The sequence below is a fragment of the Artibeus jamaicensis genome, unplaced genomic scaffold (genome assembly GCF_021234435.1).
Source record: "Artibeus jamaicensis isolate MK-2021 breed Jamaican fruit bat unplaced genomic scaffold, CSHL_Jam_final scaffold_916, whole genome shotgun sequence".
In the NCBI taxonomy this organism is placed as follows: domain Eukaryota; kingdom Metazoa; phylum Chordata; class Mammalia; order Chiroptera; family Phyllostomidae; genus Artibeus; species Artibeus jamaicensis.
Window position 1 is genome coordinate 11,060,571 of NW_026522059.1, and position 22,174 is coordinate 11,082,744.

General features: G+C 35.4%; 1 protein-coding gene across 2 annotated transcripts in view; it reads left to right on the top strand.

Annotated features, from left to right (window-relative positions):
- Window positions 1-18,237, top strand: part of ATAD2 (ATPase family AAA domain containing 2) — a 66,278-nt gene extending 48,041 nt beyond the window's left edge. For both annotated transcript variants that reach the window (XM_037166710.2, XM_053661117.1), the window contains 9 exons: window positions 5,810-5,945; window positions 7,393-7,589; window positions 8,346-8,505; window positions 10,079-10,201; window positions 10,319-10,462; window positions 12,202-12,591; window positions 14,928-15,061; window positions 15,942-16,070; window positions 16,932-18,237. In XM_037166710.2, the coding sequence (XP_037022605.2) occupies window positions 5,810-5,945; window positions 7,393-7,589; window positions 8,346-8,505; window positions 10,079-10,201; window positions 10,319-10,462; window positions 12,202-12,591; window positions 14,928-15,061; window positions 15,942-16,070; window positions 16,932-16,976 (1,458 nt within the window). In that variant the 3' untranslated portion in view covers window positions 16,977-18,237. The remainder of the gene's footprint in view (window positions 1-5,809; window positions 5,946-7,392; window positions 7,590-8,345; window positions 8,506-10,078; window positions 10,202-10,318; window positions 10,463-12,201; window positions 12,592-14,927; window positions 15,062-15,941; window positions 16,071-16,931) is intronic.
- Window positions 18,238-22,174: the final 3,937 nt, after the last annotated feature.

Here is a 22,174-nt window from a genome sequence, read left to right on the forward strand (position 1 = left end):
GAAATATGGTCAGAGAGTTATCAGAGGATCAGATTATATCCCTGACAGCTGTTTTAATAGTTGATTGTGAATTATTCCAGTGAAAGTTGAATATGCTGGGAAATGAACATTAAGTGCAGTAAGCATTCATATAGTGTCATCAGTAGGTTCTGTGACTTGAGCCAAAACAGTGTATAAAGAAATCAGTTTTACTCTAGCTTATTGATATAAATAAGAGTTAATTTCCTTCTCACCAACATTATAACAATGCAAGGTGAATAAAACACCATTATTTGGCAACCTTCTGTAGATTTTACAGATTTTTAAGGTGGGAAATCCTTAAGGGTTTCAGTTTAGTTAATCATCTTGTTCTGGATTCTTCTTACGTAGTCTCCCCTTTATGTTGATATCCCACCTTTGTTAAAACAGTTTTTTCACTATTGTTATCTCTAGATCCTAAAAAATCATCTTACTTTGAGAGGCTTCCATTTCTTAGTTTTCATTTGTTTCCTAGATACTATATAGAACCTGTCTAACCTATTTTCATTATGGCAACTCTTGTATATTCTAATACTCTTTTCATTTCTATGTTCCCATTCTAACCCAGGCTTCTTCACACTAAAGATTTCTTCTATGATATGTAATATTCCTTGGGGTTACTAATGCAATAGTTTATTTCTTGCTCACTTAACAATACCAGGCAGGTGACTAGATTAGTAGGTCTACTTGCCACAGAGTCATTTAGACACTTGAGCTGAGAGAGTTTTCTCATTTTCATCACATGGCTTGCCAGATTCCATTCATTCCATCCAGCTGAAAGGAGTGGCTCGTTCATGTGCCTGATCTGAAAATGATGTATATTATTTCTTTTGACATTATGTTGGCTAAAACTCAGTTACATAGCTCTACCTAATTGTAAGGGAGACTAGGAAATATGATATAGCAGTGTGTGCAAAAAGGAGAGAACATGGACTATGATAATAGCCAGCTCTGCCACACATTACACATACTTCTAGATTCTTCAAAATTCTGGTCACTCTCCTGGGTGTTTTTCTCTTTATATGTCTTTTGAAAGGCTGTACCCAGAATGAATTAAGTACTTTAGCAGTGTTCTGATTTACTGTTCTGTAAAGAATTGCTGCTTAGTAGCCACATTGTACCATTGGCTTATTGTATTTATTGTCAATTAAAATTCTTAATTATTTTGAAGTTAAAGACAAAAATAAGTTTATATTCTTGGTAATAAGAAAAACTAGCAGAAATTCCTCTAAATGGATATGGGGAGGTTGAAAATCAGTTTAATGTGGAATAGCTTTATTAAGAATGTGGAGATTCTGTACTTAACGATATTTTTTAAAGAATAGCCTCTCTTTTTTGTTATGTTAATATTTCCTAAGCATAAAATTGTAAACTGGGTAGCATATCTCAGTTCCCCAGTGTACAGTATGGTAGAATAGGCATAGGACCAGAATTTGCCCTTTAAAAAAAAAAGAATAATCTAGTTTATATGGATGCAAATAAGTATTTTGAGCCTTGGATAATCTTTATTGATTTAGTGATACTGTCAATATAGCATTGGACTACAGTATATGAGAAATACTGTGTGAAATATTAGCTACATTAAAGTTTGTCTATTTCAAAACTTCAGACAGAGTTTCTATATACAAGAAGTCAAAAATAAGTGGACCCTAACAACTCTGAGTAATATGGAAAAATTAGAAAGAATGTTATCAATGGATTAGAAACGTCCATGTATCCATGAATGACAAAACAATAGGAATTAAACCATAGTTTAAAGCATGTGCAAGAAAGGACCGATGAGTGATTTCTAGCTCTGTCAGTGCTAGGAAGGAATTGAAAGAGCCTTTGGACAACTTTGGGGTAATTGGGCTTTCTTCACTTTTGGCCATGCCAAAGAGTAGCAGAGTTTGTCCTCAGCTAGAACAGTGAAGATGAGCCAAAGGATTACTGTGACAGAGCAGTGAATTGTCTATGGCCCTTGATATCAAGAGTAGGAAGCCCCTAGTCCCAGAAGACAAATGATAGACACATTCTTTTTCATAGAAACTAGACTACACAGAAAAAGCATTAGTGGACAGTCAGAAATGTCAAGCAGAGATGAGCTTATAAATAAGCATTTGAGGAGGGAGAACTCCATAGCCATATCCATATACCACCAACAGACTTTTGTGGAAAGAATCAATCCGAGACATGGTAAGTTACACCCCCAACATTAAAACCCCATAAGGCTGCCCCAGCTGGTGTGGCTCAGTTGGTTCGAGCATTGTTTTATACTCCAAAATATTGGGGGTTTGATTCCTGGTCAGGGCGCATGCCTAGGTTGTGGGTTCAATACCCAGTTGGGGTGCATATGAGAGCCAAACAATCGTTTCTCACACTGATGTTTCTCTGTCTCCTCTCTTCTTATCTCTTTAAAATTAATTTTTAAAAAATTTTAATTAAAGACATAGGGCTGGCTGAAAAGGAGCAGACACAGATGAAGAGTGAATTGGAAAAAGTTAAAGGAAATGGATGAGATAGATTTAGCTCTAACATCCATTTATAAGGAATTGTGGGAGAAAAAAATGTAGAAGAGAAAATAGTCACATAATAGGATATTTTGTAGAATTAAAGAGTACCATAAGTCTTCAGTTTTAAAAGGCCCCTTGAGTTCTCACTGACATAAAAAGGCTTTTATATATGTAAAATTTCAGAATGCCAAAAGTACAAAGAAAATCTCCCAAGAGAAAAAGTTACCAGAAAAGACTGAAAATCAAATTGTTTCTACCTTTTCATTGGTAACACTGGCTACTGAGCAATATTTTTAAATGTTGAAGGAAAATAAATTTTAATTTTATTTTTTAATTACTGTGTATATTCAGTATTATTTTATACTAGTTCCAGGTATACAACATAGTGGTTATTAGACATTTATATGCATTACAAAGTGTTTCCCCCTCCTGATATTTCTGGTACCTGTCTGGCACCATGCATAGTTACTACAATATTATTGACTGTATTCCCTGTACTTTACATCCCGTGACTGTTTTGTAGCTGCCAATTTGTACTTCTTAATTCCTTTCGCCCAGTCCCCAAACTGCCCTGCCTGCTGACAACCACCAGTTTGTTCTCTGTGTATATGAGTCTGTTTCAATTTTGTGTTTGTTTGTTTTGTTCTTTCCACTCATAAATGAAATATGGTGTTTGTCTTTCTCTAACTTATTTCACTTAGCCTTATACCCTCTAGGTCCATCCATTCTGTCACAGATGGTAACATTTCATTTATTGTTATGGTTGAGTAATATTCTGTTGTATATATGTACCATAGCTTCTTTATCTATTCATTTATTGATGGACATTTGGGTTGCTTCCATATCTTGGCTATTGTAAATAGCGTTGCTATGAACATATGGGTACAAATTTTCTTTTGAATTAGTGTTTGGGGTTTCTTTTGATATATACCAATAAGTAGAATTTCTGGGTCATAAGAGAGTTCTATTTTTAATTTTTTGAGGAACCTTCATACTGTTTTCCATAGTGGCTGCACCAATCTGCGTTCCCACCAACAGTGCACAAGGTTTCACTTTTCTCCACATCCTTACCAACACTTGTTGGTTGATTTATTGATGATAGCCATTCTGGCAGGTGTGAGGCATATCTCATAATGATTCTAATTTGCATTTCTCTGATTAGTGGCATCGAGCATCTTTTTTAATGTCTGTTTGCCATCTGCGTATCTTCTTTGGAAAAGTGTCTATTCAGGTCCTCTTCCAGTTTTTAATTGGATTGTCTGTTCTTTTGGTGTTGAGTTGTATGAGTTCTTTATAAATTTTGGATATTAATCCCTTAATGAATGTATCATTGGCAAATATTAAAGGAAGATAATTTTGAATTTATAATTTTCTGCCCAAGTAAGTTAGCATTGAGAGAGAGCAAACTAAAGACATTTTTGAATACACAATCCCTAAGAAACTATTACCCATAAACCCCAACTGAAAGAATTATTAAAGAATTATTTCTCTTGAATATGTTATTTTGTAGAAGTATCATATAAAACAGTGAGCAAAGAAAATAGTAAAACTTATCACAAAGTTATGATGTAAAAATATTAAGGAATATGAGTCATACTAATTTGGTCTTAGTCTGAACTTGAAATGACATAGGGCCATAACTGAAGGAGAAGAAGGAAGTAAAAGCACATTTAGATTTTTTTCTGCTATGTAGATGTTGATTAACCTTACAGTTTGGTTGAAAAAGAAGCTTAGATATGTCCATTAAAACTTGTAACAATAAAAGAATTGAAGTATCACATTATTTTTAGGCCACCAGAAGGAGGGAAGTGGAGGTACACATTCTAATAAAAATCCCAACAAAATAAATAGACTTTAAAGTTCACTGTAGAAGGGAAAAAATGTTTTCTTCAAACATTCCTTTGAAGAAAATTTTTAAAAAACAATGAGAAGGTTCTTGGCCTACCAAATACAGGGTTCTACACAAATAATGCCCCCTTTTTATTACAAAATCTCTTATCACAGAATCATAAGCATGTACTTCTATAACATAACAATATCACATTCAAGCACACCATGTCACACCATGTGACATTTTAGGTGAGATGTTCAAATTGCTGGTCATGTCATGTGAGACATTCACATACCCTACCAACCACACTCAAGCAGGTGTTAACTTCTGCCAGACTCTGTATTAAAGCATACCAGAAAGTTAGTAATTAAAACTGGATTTGTATTAGAATGTATAGATTAATGGAATATAGTCTCTTAGTCATTAATACACTTTTCATATACATAGTAATTTAGTAAGTTAGTAAAAATAGAGACATTTCATGAATGATATTGAGACAATAGGAGGAAAATGTTTATATTGTAGTGTATTAGAACATTTGATAATGTTGGTGCACAGAAGACCTTGCAAAGCAAAAAAATGAAAAAACTATTAATGTAAATCTCTATCACATGTATCTTAAGCATCATATGAGGAATTAACATTATTACCATCTAAGAATTATACTAGGAAGGGTCTAGGTTTGTTTGGAAATGTTCATTTGGGATGTGTTTTACCTTTGTTTTCTTTGGCACCTCATATAAGTGGAATAGTATAGATTAGTCTCTGTGAATGGCTTGTTTCACTTAGCACTGTGTTTTCAAGATTTATGCATGTTGTAGCATTTGTTAAAATTTTATTTCTTTTTAAAGCTGAACAATATTACATTGTACGTGTACGTATGACATTTTGTTTATCCATTTATCAGGTGATGAGCCTTTGGATTTTCTAGCTCTTGTTTATTGTGAATATTCCTGCTGTCATTATTGGTTTATAGTATCTCTTTAAGTCTTTGTTTTCAGTTCTTTCATACATGTATACTGGGTTACATGGTCATTCTGTGTTTAGCTCTTTGAGGAACTACTGTACTGTTTTTAATGATGACTGTTAACTGAATGTTAATGGTTACACTATTTTACAGTTCTACCAGCTCAAGGGTTCTAAGTTTTCCTGATCCTTACCAGCACTTGTTATTTTTCCATCTTAATTCTTATTGAACAACCACTTGTTCTCATATTTTACTTTGGGCCCTGAAAGTGAATTAATTGATTTCAACAAAACCCTTTAAGTAAATACTACCATGTCAGCTACCAGAGTCCTCCTGAGTTTTAAAGATTCCATTTTTTTTTTAGTTCTTAATCTATTATATACCTGGTTTATTTATAAACTCAACATGTAAAAGATTGTTTTAAAAATTCTTTATTAATTTGGATTATCATAAAAATTGTGTATAATAACCTATTGTTGCATGTATTTTCTTCTTTTTAAGGTGCAAGAATTATTTATCCATGATTATGGAGAAATTTTCAATGTCCAGTTACCTGGTAAAGAAGAACGGACAAAATTTTTTGAAGATTTAATTATCAAACAAGCTGCTATGCCTCCTAGATCAAAAAAGAAAGCAGGTATATTTCTATATCAAAGTTAATATATACTAATTTTGAGAAAGTGGGAATAAAATATTAGTTTATGGCTTTTCCATCTTCTAATAACAACAAGCTTAAAACCTTGGGCATGAGATTAATACCTCTACAGCTTAAGTAGACTTCTTTCCCTCATTCACATTGACTAAAGTGCTTAAAGCACATACGGCCTTTCAAGTATAGTTTCAGTCTATGTGGACTTTGGGCCTAACCTTGTAGAAGAGCCCAAATCTGCTATCTAACCCATTTTTGGCACTTTCATTGTCCCATTTCCCCCACCTCTTTCCTTACAAAGCACTCTGTCTTTAAACCATACACACATATTTCTGCCCTTACATAAGTTCATTCATGCTTGCTTTCTGTCAGTAATGCTTTTTTCCTCATCCCCATCTCTGCCTAAGGAAGGAACCTTTTATTTTCTTGTTCTTCTGGTATGACTCAGTGTTTTCTTCCCTGACATATCTAGGCAAAATTAATTTTTTACCCTTTCATACTACTAATATGATATATTGATGTAGTAATTATGTCTCTTACTTCTTTAATAGTAGATTGCCAGTTTATTGGGACATTACTGTCATATTCCTTTTTTTATCTTGAATATTCAGTGCATATCTGTTTAATCAAAATTAAGCTTTTGTTATATTTGAAACATACCATCATTTTTTTTTAATGTTTATGTATTTATTTTTAGAGAAAGGAAGGGAGGGAGAAAAACATCAATGTGTGGTTGCCTCTGGAGCACCCCCTTCTGGGGACTTGGCCTGCAACCCAGGCATGTGCCCTGAATGGGAATTGAAATAGCAATCCTTTGGTCTGCAGTCTGGCACTCAATCCACTGAGGCACACCGGCCAGGGCCCATCATTTTTCGTTAGTTCAAAAATTAACTGGTAAAGAAGACTTTAAAGAAATTTTTTAAAGATTTAATTTATTTTCAGAGAGAGGAGAAAGGAGGGAGAGGGAGAGAAACATCGATTGGTTGCCTCTCACATGTCCCCAGCTGGGGGCCTGGCCTGCAACCCAAGCATATACCTTGACTGGGAATGAAACAGCAACTTTTTGATTCTTAGGCCAGTACTCAAACCACTGAGACACACTAGCCAGAGCAAGAAGACTTTTTAAAAGTAAAGATATTCTTGTCCTGGAAATACCCATAATGTACTTTCAAAGTTTTAATAGTCCCTTAAGTGATCTCAAAATGAAACAGAGGCAATGACTTGGGAATTAGTATTCTAGTTAGAAGTTACCAGTTATTGCTGGGGGAATGTAGAGGTAGAGATTATGGTTGCACTTTAGTATTCTAAATTCTCTGCTTCCTGGCAGATGTAAGGAGGGTTACCCCTGAAAGGCTGACTACCATGTGCGCTACATCGTTTTTCACACTTGATATAATGAGAGAGTAACAACTAAAAATCTTCCATTTATGTGAAGTTTTACAGGCCTTGGAGGTACTCCCAGTAGCACCACCACCTGAACCAAGACCATTAACTACAGAAGAAGTGAAACGGCTAGAAGAACAAGAAGAAGATACATTTAGAGAACTAAGGATTTTCTTAAGAAATGTTACACATAGGCTTGCTATTGACAAGCGATTCAGAATATTTACTAAGCCTGTTGACCCTGATGAGGTATTAATTTAAACTTTGCATCAAATGTGTTCTAAACTATAATGCTTCAAAACTAGAGACTATTTGAATAGTTTATGTGGTTCTCTATCTATACTCGGAACTTGTTTTTTGTTTTAAAGTTTTATTTATTTATTTTTAGAGGGAAAGGGAGGAAGAGAAAGAAACATCAATGTGTGGTTGCCTCTCACACACCTCCTACTGGGGACCTGGCCCACAACCCAGGCATATGCCCTGAATGAGAATCGAACCAGCGATGCTTTGGTTCACAGGCTGGCATTCAATCCATTGATCCACACCAACCAGGGTTGAACTTGTTTTCTTGTATAGAAACATACCAAATAGTGTCTAAGCACATGGAAATTTCAATAACTAACACATTTTTCTTTTCTGCAGAGAATAGACAGTTAAATTTGCTCAACCCAAACATTCTAGAAGCAATTTTTGAATGCTTTAATGCTAATGATACTTACCTACACAGAGTGAGCTGGAGGACAAGCTTTTAAGTTTACATTGAAAGATAGGTGACATTTGGTTGAGGAAAGAGGAATAGAATGTAACTGGAGATACAATTGCCCAAGAATAAGAATAAATACAAAATAAAACTAGCCTTAAGTAAATCAAAGCTTTCATATTAATACAATACCATTATTTCTTATATATTTATTCTCTCCTATATTGCCTGGCAAAGAAACTTTATTCAAATGTTTTTATGTTCAAGAGTTAATTTAGTGATTTGGTCGTTTGCTTGAATTTTAGGTTCCTGATTATGTGACTGTAATAAAGCAACCAATGGACCTTTCATCTGTAATCAGTAAAATTGATCTCCACAAGTATCTGACTGTGAAAGACTATTTGAGTGATATTGATCTAATATGTAGTAATGCTTTAGAATACAATCCAGATAGAGATCCTGGAGGTGAGCATTAGGGAGTTTTTTTCCACGGGGTGGAATGGGGGCAGCTAACACTTAGAAGGTTGATTTGATACCAGGTGCTACTATATGATAAACATTTTACATTCACAGTACCAAAGTGTTCCATTTCCTTTCATCAAGAGGTGGACACTGTTAAGTTTGAGGATCTCTTTCCAGACCTTTTCTGTCCATATACCCATTCTACCCTTATGTAAATATATAATAAAATTATATATTTGCTTATGTATATAATTATGCATTCAGATATCTACATATTTGGGATGAACTTATTCATTTCCAAAAGGAATTTTTTCTCAGTTTTGTTTTTTAGCTTCTTAGTCTTGTTTTATGGATGCAACATCCTAAATACTTCTAGTGGATAATATATTTTTTAATAGTCTGTTTTCTGCATTAACTCTCTCCTCCAGTACATGGCTTTTACAGTTGGTAGTACTTATAAGTTAGACTGATTAGCATAGAGACCTGTGGAGTTTCTTTAGCAACTGAAAAGCTCACTAGTATTCCACCCTACCTTCCCTAGGCTTTTCCTTATATATAGTTCAGGATCCTGGAGGTAAGCAGTGGAAAACAGGCTCCCAAGCTTGGAGTGTCCCTTAATTGTGGAAGGAAGGAAGTATTTACTTGGGAAGCAGAGGGCTTTTTCTGTTTGATTGCAATCATGCTGCTGCTGCTTCTCTTTCTGTCCATGTGGCAGCCTAAAATTACTTTAGACCAGTGGTGGTCAAACTTTATCAACTGTCAGAATCTAAAGGACTTGTTAAGATACATGTTGCTGGACCCATCTCTGGGGTTTCCAATCCTGTAGATAGAGGATGAAGGCCTGAGAATTTGCATTATGGACCAGCTCCTAGGTGATTCTCATGTTCCTATACCTCAGAAACCAATGCTTCAACTTTGCCCTGCCTTTCTTCAGGCACAGATGCCATTAGAAGCCCCTTCCAACATCTCTTCTGACATTGTAACTACACCTTGGGTGTGAATATTGCAGCCTACTGCCCTTTGAGAGAGACTGATGCACCCATTCAGTCAAGCTTGTATTCGCTTGACTTCTGCCTTCTGCCTTCTGCCTTCTGCCTCAGCATATTCTAGTTTACAGTAGTTGGACTCAGTTTGGGATTTTATCCAGTGTTTCCTACTATAGGGTTGTTCTTTCATTATCTTTGCTTAGTTTCTCTCTCAATGCGGTAACATGCCCTATATTGCTTCCAAAAGTCTTTTACATTCTGGTTCACTAATGACATTGATAGCCTTCCTCTCTGGGTTGCTTTTTTTTGGGGCGGGGGGGTCATTAATGTTGTTTAGTCTTGCTATTGATTGATTTCTATTTTTTTTTTCCTGATACTTCAAAGGGATCTGGATAGAACATAGCAATCAAATTGTTTGGATTTAGTCTGCCATATTGAATTAGATGTCCGAAACACTAAATTAGCACAAAGAAGAGAATAACACAATTTTAGTAACTGTTACTGTTTATGGTAAAATTTAAAAAAAGAATGGTAATGGCTATAATCTTAACCAAAAATGTTGAAAAATTTTTAAATACTTTATTTCTCAGATCGTCTCATTAGGCACAGAGCCTGTGCTTTGAGAGATACTGCCTATGCAATAATTAAAGAAGAACTTGATGAAGACTTTGAGAAGCTTTGTGAAGAAATTCAGGAATCTAGAAAGAAGAGAGGTAGGAAAATAATTTGGCATCAAAAAAGATGCTCTTGATATAGTGTAAGCCCTTTTAATTCTTCAAGTAATTTTGAAATCTGGAAATTTGATTTGAAATGTCATATCTATTTATAAGGTTGTAGTTCCTCCAAATATGCCCCATCTTATTACCATGTGATGCCAAAGCAAAATTCCACTCCTGCTGGTGATAAAAGATCAGATCCAGAGCAGAATGAAAAGCTGAAGACACCCAGTGTTCCTGTGGCTTGCAGCACTCCTGGTGAGTGCACACCTGGGTAATTTTCACTTAGGAAACTGTAATCTTTATGCTCTTCCAATGCTCTTGACTTTCTCCCTTGGTTTCCTTTATTTATATTGAGGTCGTGAATTACATTGGTTTTGTGAATATTGAGACAAGTTTCCATTCTTAAAGTAAATCTGTGTTGTAATGATGTCCTCTTGTAGTCCCAGTTCACCTTTATCTAATTGTGGATTGACTTGATTTGAAACTGATTTTCATTTCTTAAAAATCCTGGTCCTTTTCTGTTCCTCTTTATTCTTAGAGTATAACTTTACAGGGTACCAATCCAAAACCTGTGGGTTTCCCAAAGACCTCTCCCTTGGCAGGGTCTTACTTCCATTTTTTGCTCTTTAAGCCCCATGAATGTGAAACTCTGTTTCTTAGCCTCTCAGCTTTTCGTTTGTTTTTCCAGATTTGGTTGTCATAATTTCTCAGTGCCTCATTAGATCTCCAGTGCTTTTAAACAGAAATATAAAAAATGTGTGTATGTGTTTTACCGGGGTTGGAATTTTCTCTTATTGTATTGTAGGTTTGTCTATTCCAGGGTAATTTATTTGAGATAGATAGAGTAAGCCCTACTTTTATAAAAATGGGAAGAGGCAGCAGGGAAAGAAAGGGTGAAGCCCTGGCTGATGTAGCTCAGTGGATTGGGCACAGGCCTGGGAACCAAGCAACCACGGTTCAATTCCCAGTCAGGGCACATGCCTGGGTTGCAGTCCAGTTCCCAGCAGGGGACACACAAGAGGCAACCATACATTGATATTTCTCTCCCTCTCTCCTTCCCTTCCCCTCTAAAGATAAATAAACAAAATCTAAAAAAATAAAAAATTTTAAAAAAAGAAAGAAAGGGTGAAAAGGCAAACCAGTAAGAGAACCAGTCTCCACTACCAGAAGGTTCTTGGTCAAATCAACTTTAAGCAAATATATACATACGGAAATTGAAGACATAAGAAATGACTCGCTTAAAACAATCCATTCCCTAGCTATAAACCCAACAGGACTGCACACATTACCTTCACTAAAGACACATACAAGAATGTTCGTAGAACAAATATTCCTAACAGTCTAACACTTGGGGCAGCCTAAAAGCCCATCTATAGTAGAATGGGAAAATGTGGATTATTATACAGCAATGTGAATGATTCAACTTGAACTACATTTAATAATATAGATGAATCTCCCAAGCATAATACTGCAATACGATTATACTGTATTTGTCTAGAAAGTTTAATCTTTGTGTGCCTTAGTTTCTTCGTCTGTAAGATGATGTTGGTAATGGTAACAAACCTGATCAGGTTAAAAGTGAAATTTCAGTGACTCTCAGTGTACATGAAGACTTAGAAGAGTTCCTGCTGTATGGTATACACTAATTCTAAGCCATGTTTAATCTTGCCTTTTCTCTGGTTCATTCCTTAAGCTACTGTCAAAGTGTTCTTAGTAATATATGCAGCAGATCATTCATTGCCCTCCTTAAAATTATTCAAGACTTTAAAAAATTATTTCAGGTAAAATTCAGACACCACCGAATGATAGTTCATTACCCACTTCTTTACTTTTTCATAGTACTGTATATTTCTGTTTCTATATTCCAACCACTCAAAACTATGGTCATTTCTTAAACTCTGTTCTTTTCTGTATCAGTAATTTTTCCTCCGCTTACTTAGACTTTAGAAAATTGTTGAATGTTCTTTTATCCTTTTGTTTTCAATTCTCTGCAGCTCAGTTGAAGAGAAAAATTCGCAAAAAGTCAAAGTGGTACTTAGGCACCATAACAAAACGAAGGAAGATTTCACAAACAAAAGATGGTAGCCAAAATGTCACAGATGACAAAATGGAGAGTGATACAGAGGAAAATCACGACACAAGTGTTGACCCCAACGAGACCGGAAACACAGGAGAGTCTTCAATGGAAGAAAGTGAGGTGCAGCACAATGGCTCTGAAAGCAAACTAGATTTGGAAAATAATTCTAGTACCTGTAATATTGAGAAAGAACTTGAATCTGGGAAGGCTACAGCATGTACAGAATTGAAAAAAGATAAGATTTCTTGCAATGGAGATGCTTTAAGCTCTCAAATAATAAATGTATCTGATGAAAATGAAGCAAAAGGTAAGTCTCAAACAACTTACTAATTTCAAAAGATGTTTTAGTCGGAGTTCTTAAGCGACTAATTACCATCTCAATTTATTCCTTTTTGTTTGTCTTTTATAGTGCAGGTGTTAATTCATTAGGAAAGATAGCATTATTTTTGTTGAATAACTTTTACACTAGTAAATCACTGTTGTTAAAAGCACACTATGGTATCAAACAAACCTGGATTTGAGCCCCTAGTCCACTACCTAGTAGCCTGTGGCCTCAGGGAGGGTTCTTGACATATCAGCCTCAGTTTTCTCTTCTGCAAAATTGTGGTAGGTAGTTGCAGATAATGAGATATTTTGAGGATCGGATATCATCTAAAGCATTTAGCAAAGTGCTTTGGCTATATAGTTTTTGGCTAAAGGTAGCAGGATACCCTCTCATTAAGCAAGATAAGCAGTTTCCTGTGACTTTTGCTGAGTGGTGTAGAATAACCGTTACTCACTCCCATCGTTCCTCAATTCACATGGTTAGACCCAAGATTATTTACTGGAGGGGCGACTTTCCTCGCAAGTCCCCCCAGCAGCCACAGATGAGAGTAATCATGACTGAGACATGATGTGATCTGCTTGGGGAGGAGAGGTGGCCTTTTTCTTTTACCCAGAGGAAAAAGGCCATGAGCAGTGGCCACTTTCTCAGGGGAAAAAGGCATTGAGCTCCCTCCTCCAGGGGCTTTTATTGGATTGTAATACGCAGGAATACAGGGTGCCGGGGATCAAACAGTAGATAACATTTCACAGAAATCTGAGGGCTTAGTATGAGTCAGAGTCTCTCAAGAACAGAGTTTTAGGGTTTCTTGCTCGAACCCTTAACATATGAACGAAAGCACTCTTAGCAGAGCAGATTTCACATATTTATCAGGAAGTCTTTGTGATGCCAGATTTTTCCCCAGGACATGCTCTAGGAAGGCAAGGAGCTGCACCTCTCCCCATCAGGTATTCAGGCGCTTCTCCCAGAGGACCTGGGGACTCGGGCTATGTCAAAGTGGGGGGTGGGGTGGTCCATTGCTCTTTGTTGCAGCCCCCCCACCCCAGTCCTTCCATGAAGGCCTCCCAAGTGATTGAGTCTGGCTTAGGTTGCCCCCCTGCTGTGAGGGGTCTTACTCGTCACTGACTTCTGACCAAGCTTTGGGGGCAGGGAGAGGAAACCGAGGCAGGGTTTGCTACCAGAGACAAGCTTTGTCTCCTGCAGCTCGCATTCCAAAGGTTGTCCCTTGCCCTTAGCCACAAGGGGTCGAGATACAATTCCTAGAACCTAGAACCAGGCAGAGTGGTCTACAACAATTTACATTCCAATAATCCTCCTCCCACAGCTTTTTATTGAGAATTGTCTTCCATCTGGATCTTCTTGGATCTTTGATAGATTTGTTTATTCTTTGGTAAAGGCAAACATTTGGTTTTACAAAGTAAAAAGAGTGGTAACAGGGTCAAACATTTATTTTGGTCAATAAAAATTATTAACTAAGTTAATGACACTTTTTCTTCAGTGGCTTATAAGTGTAAGAAAATCCTTTTCAAGGGTTTCCTTGAAATGAGTTCCAGTGTGTTTGAGTAATTATAGCAGAATGGACTAAGATACAGCCTTTCCAATGTGGGTATTTTAAATGTTAATCTTCCAACTATGTAATTTACTATGTTTTGTTTGGGTTCAGAGTTCTTTTGTTTTTCTGTTATTATCTTCCTTAAAAGGACACTTTCATGGGACATATACTTGTTTACATGTCAAGAGATTTGGGTTCTTTTCTGGGCTAACAATTACGTATGTTCACCTTAGACAAGTCTTCACCTCTCTTGGCCTCAGTTTTTTTCATCTATCAGTGAGTAGATACTTCTAGAGCAGGGATATGCAAATTTTCTGCATAGGGCCAGATACTAAATATTTAGCCATACAGTGTCTATCAGCTATTCAACCCTACCAGAAAAGCCATACTGACATGCCAGCGTAAAATGGGAGTGGTTGTGTTCTGATAACACTTTATAGTAGTAGGCCAGATTTGTTGTGTGGGTGGTAATTTGCAACTCCTATTCTAGATTACTGAGGTCCCTTACAGCTCTTAAATTCTGTTTTATGCTTAAGTAGAAGACATTTGAGGATCCTATAAAATACTCAGTTTGAGAAATACTTCTCAAATGTTCTTAATTTTTTAATGTGTAAGTGGCAACATCTTAATCTTACAGCAGAATCAGTATACTAGAATTGATATTTGTGTCTTATTAAATATGTCCTGCAATTTCACCTACCTAGTATTTCTTTTAGGCATTATAATGTTTGTGAGCCAAATAATAATGTTACTCAATTATTCATTCTAGAAATGTGGACTCTGCGGATGACTCGTGCTAGGCGTTCCCAAGTAGAGCAGCAGCAGCTCATCAGCGTTGAAAAGGCTTTGGCAATTCTTTCTCAGCCTACACCTTCACTTGTTGTGGACCACGAGCGATTAAAAGTATGTAAATTGAAATTGTAATGCTTTCATTGTGCAGATTAGTAACATAACCCACCAAAAGAGGACTGTAATAGTAGTGTATTGTATTAATTTGGCATGTAATAAATAATGATCTTTTATTATAGAATCCTTTAATATTATCCTTTATTATAATTCTTTATTACTTATCCTTTAATATTAACAGATAAGTTTGGTAAAGAATAACTTTCATAAAGTGAGGGTTGGGGGTGGCTAGTATGTTGATATAGTTTTAGCAGACTTGCCTGCATCATTGATCCCATACATTGTTTTTATTATTATTACCTATGACTATTTTAGTTAGTTTTTACTTAGCCATAATGACATGTTTTATGAAATAATGACATATCCTGGTAGGGCTAGACTTGAGGAATCACAGAAATCCAGTGAGTCCATTTCAGTCATAAGAAAAAAACACTAAGCTGATGGAAAATCCTTTTTATAAGAAAAAGAACCCTAAAGTGGTAAGGCAATTCACCAGTTATGTTCTTTCTCTTTCTGTTCCACATAATGAAATTAGTTATAGTGCAATAAAATATCCTGCAAAAAATGTTGCCTTTTTTCTTATTAATCTAGTTTGAAATTATTTTTTAAGTTGACTGTAGCGATTTGTGGCTAGAATTGAAATTGGCAGCCTCCTCAGCTATAGTTTTTAGGGTGGGAGTTACCTAGGGCAGAGACCAGGATCGTAGAATAATGGTAAAGTTAACTACAGCGCCACTATCAGAGGCTGCCATGTCTCACCAAATGACTTGGTCTGCCCTCTGTCTGGTTTACATGCTAAAAATTCTCAAGATCTTCTAAATTAAAATATCTCAAGATAAATTATCCTTCCAATGTAAACATTCATATTTTCTTTTAGAATCTTTTGAAGACTGCTGTTAAAAAGAGTCAAGAATACAATATTTTTCAGTTGGAAAATTTGTATGCTGTAATCAGCCAGTGTATTTATCAGCATCGCAGAGACTATGACAAAACAGAACTTATTCAGGTAAAAAAACCTATGCAAGTACTGACTGATTTTATAAGAATTTTTAAAGACCAGGGGGTGGGCTGGGAAGGGAGTAAAAGAAAGAATACCGTAGTTGAAAAATAATTTAAAAATAAATTAATTAATTAAAAAATTTTTTTAAAAGAATTTTTAAAGACCATTTAATATGTGCATGGTAGATTGTTTTTAGGTGTTATTGAGTTCTGTACTTTTTTAAAATCAAGCACTTCACTAGTTTGCCTTTCTCCTTTTATAAACAGTGGAACTATAGTATCAGTAAACTATGAAAAATCTTTATTTTGTGTGTGTATTGGAGGTATCTAGCCCCTTTTTAGGATAGACCTATTTGTCTTAATACTGCTTTACAGTGGGCATTAGAGTACTGACTTTTAAAAACAGATATTAGAAAAAAGAAAAGAAAAAATACATTAGATGATACCTACATGGTATAATGTAAATATTACTGGTACCAACTGTATACCTACTAGTGTATTTTTATCTATAGTAATTAGCCTACCTACTAAAGTATACTGTGGTACCTACATAACATAAATAATATTAGTACCTATAAAATACTAATACCTGTAAGTATATTAGTGCCTTAGCTATAACTATTTGAATTTAACAGAAGATGACTGCATCTCAGACTCATTTAAAAGGGATTTAAACAATGAAGTCTCATCAGTGATCACAGTTTATGTGGTAGTCTTAAATTCTGAACTAAATTTCTGTTTTCACTATTATATATATACATGGGTAATAAGTTCTTAAGGTTGTTTAATGAAAAATAGTGATAGAGTAATGTTTCTTTAGCTTTTCCATATTGAAGCTTACTGTTTTTCTTTCCCACCCTTTATTTAGAAAATGGAACAAGCGGTAGAAAACTTCAGTTGTTCCAGAGCATGATGTCATGGTATCACATATTCTTTGTATTCTGTTTTTTATTTAGTTCACTTTTGTCATGTTCACATAATTGATGCAAGATAAAATCCTGCATTTTTAAGGAAAAGATTAAAATAGTTAAATAAAAATATTTAAACCTTCTTAATATTTATGTACATGTATAATGTAAATTACAGAGATAACTGAAAATGCTGGGAGTTTGAGTGAACAAGGCACTATAGTAGTAGTAATGCTATGGCATATCAGTAGTTGAAGTGTGGCCAACTCTTAATACGAAGTTACTTGATAGCTAGTATTTTACAGCACTGAAGAGTAATTAGTGACATTGACATTTTTTGTTTTAAGCACTTTTAATTTTATTTTTTCAATAATAATATATTATATCAGGCTAGAAGTTAACCACGTGCCAGCCTTTTTGTTGTCTTTGTTTTCTTCAGTGCCCATCTCCCATCTGCTTTTCAGCTGCTCCGCCCATTCACTTAGAAGCCAGTGTTCAAGTCATGATTTGCCAGAGGGCCCCTGACACGTTCTGGCTATGCCACAGTTCTGCACTCAAATGTCAAAATCAGTTCTTTTTAGATAAACGTTTTTATAATTCTAATTTGAGTTAATAAATATTTTAAATATTTTTAGTTAAGTTTTATAAGTATACACAACAAACATATTAATAACTACTTTGTTAAACAGTTTTTTATTAATTAGCACAGAGTTCTTATATTTGAAAACTTTATATTCTTCTAAATTTGTGTTTAGGTTATATTCTATATATACCTTTTATATGCAATTATATAAATATTATAAATTTTGTATTAATGATACCAAAAATGCATTTCTTTCTTAAAAGAATAAAACCATTCACTGCTATGCATTTGATTTTAGCAGCCATTTAATACTTATAAAAAAGCTTCTATTGGAAACCTTCAAAAGGAATAGGGGATAATGACCTCATATGAAAGATTCTGATCCTAAGACAGTTTCAAAGTTGAGCTACCTTTTGCTGATTTATCTGGATATTGTGTTTAAAGCCTAAGATCCAATAATTCAGATACCTTAATTAATAGATCCTATCTATGTAATGCATAAAGCATTGCTGGTCACTGAAAACATACGAGTATGTGTGTATTCCTGGATTCACACACGCACACACACGTGCACACACACACATACATATACTATTTTTATTGACGTTTATTATAATTTATTCCAGATGCATCTTTTATAAGTAGGATTTTATTTTGTATGTATAATTTTTGTAATAAATTATAAATCTGAAAATTGCTTCTCAAATTTGTTTCTATTTCTTTATCATTTAAAAATATCCTAAAGATAATTACAATACTGTTTACATTGAACTGTTTATATGCTGTATGTCTTTTAGCTACAAAGACTAATGTGCTTCCTGTTTTCTTGGCATACTGTCTATAGACATGGGAAGTAATATGTCTACATTCCTGTGTATTTTCAAAACTATACTGAAATAGCAAGCTTGGAGTGATTCTCATTTTTTGCTTAAAAGTAGAGTCAGCCCTGGCTGGTGATCCTCAGTATATTGAATGCCAAGCTGCAAACCAAAGGATTGCAGGTTTGATTCCTTGTCAGGGTACATGCCCGGATTGTGGGCCAGGTCCCCAGTAGGGGGGCATGCAAGAGGCAACCACACATTGATGTTTCCCTTTCTTTCTCCCTTCCCCCTCCTCTCTAAAGATAAATAAAATCTAAAAAAAGTAAAATCAGTCTAAATAATTAGGGAAGAAAAAGAAATAAGAGAGGCATTCAAAATGAAAAGAAGTAAAACTGTTCACAGGTGATATGATCTCATATGTAGAAAATTGTAAAGAATCCACAAAAAATCTGTTAAAGCTAATTAGTGAATTTGGCCAAGTTTCAGGATAGAAGATAAGTACTTAAAAGTTAGCTGTATTTCTAAACATTAGCACTGAATAATAATAGAAAATGGAAATTAAGAAAGCAATTCTATTTACAGTAGCAATCTCAGGCAATAAAACACCTAGAAATAAATTTAGCCAAGGAGGTACAAGACTTGTACACTGGTAAGTACAAAATGTTGCTGAAAAAAATTAAATGAGACCTAAACAAATGGAAAGATATCCTGTATCATAGATTAGAAGACTTACTGTTAAAGTAACAGTATTTCCCAAAGAAGTCTATAAGTTTAGTGAAATACCTATTAAAAGCTCTATGGCCTTTTTTGCAGAAATAGGAAAATCAATCCTAAATTCATGATAGAATTTCAAAGGGCCTTGAATAGCTGGAACAATCTTGAAAAAGAAGAAAAACTTGGATTCACAGTTTCTTCCCTGTTCCAGAACTTTCACAAAGCTACATCAATAAAACATGTGCTGACATAAAGGACAAACACAGCAGACCAATGAAATGGAATTGAGAGTCCAGCAGTAAATCCATATGTATATCTCTGATCAATTGATTTTTAACCATGGTGCTTAAGATTATTCAATGGGGGGAAAGAATAGTTTCTTTCACAAATAGTGCTGAAAAATTAGATATCCATGTGTAAAAGAATGAGGTTGGACCTCAACCTCACACCGTATACAAAATAATTTAACAAAATGGATCAAAGACCTTAATTTAAGAGCTAAAACAAAATTTTAGAGGAAAACGAGGACAACTCTGTATGACTTTGAATTTGGCAATTATTTCTTAAATATGGCACCAAAAACACTAGCAGCAAAAAGAAAATTAGGTAAATAGGAATTAATCAAAATGTAAAACCTCCGTCCTTTTTCTACAGATAATATTATAAAGGGCTATTAAAACTCAACAACAAAAAGACAATCCATTAATTGATGTGGATGTTTTTGATGACCTAATAGTTTTGAGGACTCCTGGTTAAGTAATTTGGAAGATTCTTCTCTATTGGAATTAGTCTGTTTTTTCTTATGATTGCACTGGAATTTGAGGAGGAAGATCACAAATAATAAAATAAAAGACAAAAATAAAGTGGTCATATCAAGCCACCTACTATCAATGTGATTTATGACTTGATTGACCTTGATCAGGTGGCGTAAGTAGTGTTTGTTAGATTTCTCCATTGTAAAATTACTCTTCCCTTTTTGTGGTACTTTACTTTGGAATATTTCTATGCACAGCCCACTCTTAAGTAATGGGGAGTTATGCTCCCCCTTTACCTTTTTATTTTTAGTTGATTCAGGGATCCCTATAAATACATACTACGGTATTGTGGTTATTTCAGACTCAGGGCCTGAGCAGAGTGGTGCAGCGGAAGCGTGCTAGGCCCATAACCCAGACTCACCTCTTTACTACTCTCCTCTGTCCCCTCCCACGGTACTTTTCTGCACAAAATAATGCAATTGAGATTGCCCCATAATATGAAGGATTTTGTTAGGATTTGGATAACGTGAGAGCGAAAACTCACTTTAGAATAAGACATTAAAGAAATGAGAGCTAGTTTGCCCCCTAATATCAATTCTCTCATTTCTTGTAAAAAAGCCTGGGCAATGTATCCTGCTGGGAAATTATGTTTTTGTTATATTGCAGCAAGATGTGGCCATGTGACTACGTTCTGGCGGATGAGGCACAAAAGAAAGTGCACCCTTTCTAGGAAAGCTCTTAAGCTCTTAGAAGGGGAGGGGTGAGAGCATTTTCTGTCCTTCCTTTTTACCTGCTGCCTGGAAAACACATGTTTTATGCATATATAATGGGTGGAACTTCAGAACCTCTCTTGGACTATGAGATGACCTCAAAAGTAGAACCTATGACCACTTTCATAAAATACAAAGAACCTTGTTCATGATAACTTTAGGGTATTGTTGAAACCTTTAACTATAGCTGGACTTCTTATTTGAAACTGAAATAATTTACCTTGTTTAAACTGCTGTTGTTGGGTAGATATCTATTATTGATAATGGAATGCAGTCCTCACCAACAAAGGCATACAGGATACATAAAGAGTTGGGGGCAATATTTTTGATGCCTAGGGTCTCAAAATGTCTCGCTTAAGACTTGCTGCTTATAGGAAGTAAAAGCAAAATAAGAAGCCACAGAGTCCTTGAGCACACAGGTGGCATGTTCAAGTGGACTTGCAAGTTCTTCTTGGATGGCCTAGAAAAATGACAGGCTCTAAGGAAGACAATCAAAGGAAGTCCTCAAAGGCATTTTTGGAGTGGAAAGCTTAATAAGACCTTGTTTGGTAATACAGTGTACATTAAAGATAACGCCATAGTTGTGAAGAAAAACTCCCAGAGGATTGGTAGGGATATTGACAGCAGCAGAGAAAAGTGAGTTCAATACAATTAAAAACATCTTGATTATCAGGTAATAATGGGATGCTAGGGGGGCAGAAGAGAGTAGTCTTTATAGTCCTTATTTTACAGATAATTTTTGTGAAAGGCTGGATAATGGCCACCCAAAAGATACCTTCATCCAATTCCCTAAAACCTGTGAATGTTTCCTTCTATGGCAAAACAAAAAAGGAGAGAGTCCTTTACATGTAATTAAATTAAGGACCTTGCAGCCCTGGCTGGTGTAGCTCAGTGGACTGAGTGCTGGCCTATGAATTAAATTAAGGACCTTGGTTATCTTGGGCTATTTGTGTGGGCCATAAATACAATCGTATCCTATGAAAGGGAAATAGAATGAGATTTTAGAAGAAAAGGCAATGTAACCAAGTCAAAGAATGCCGTCATGTATCCATGAGCCAAGAAAATGCTGGCAGCCAGTCACTAGGATCTGGAAGAGGCAAGAACAGAGGAGAGCAGCCCTGCCAGCACTTTGATTTTGGCCTGGTGATACTGATGTAGGACTTCTGGCCTCCAGCACTGAAGGAGTTATTATTGTCTAGAACTAGTACTGGTGAGAAAGAAAAACTTTCCCTTTAGGATGAGTCTTCCCCAAAAGGTAAGAAAGAAGAAAATTGTCGTGTGAGAGTAAGATGAGGAAGGAGATGAAAGAGGTTCTGAATTGATTTTGTGTGAAGGGGAATTCCTCACCTTGAAGTTGAAGTGCTCCAAGTTTCAAATCAAAAGGAGAATGGTTTTTGCTTTTTTTTTAACCTGGTTTGGGTTTGGGGTTTTGGCTTTTGGTCTAGCAGAAGGGCATGATTGGAATAGGGCATAGCTGGTTGCAAAAAGACTTGCAACTGCACTTACTAAGGGGACCAAGAACTGCTATTTTGCTGAATCAAATGTGCACTCATTCTCTAC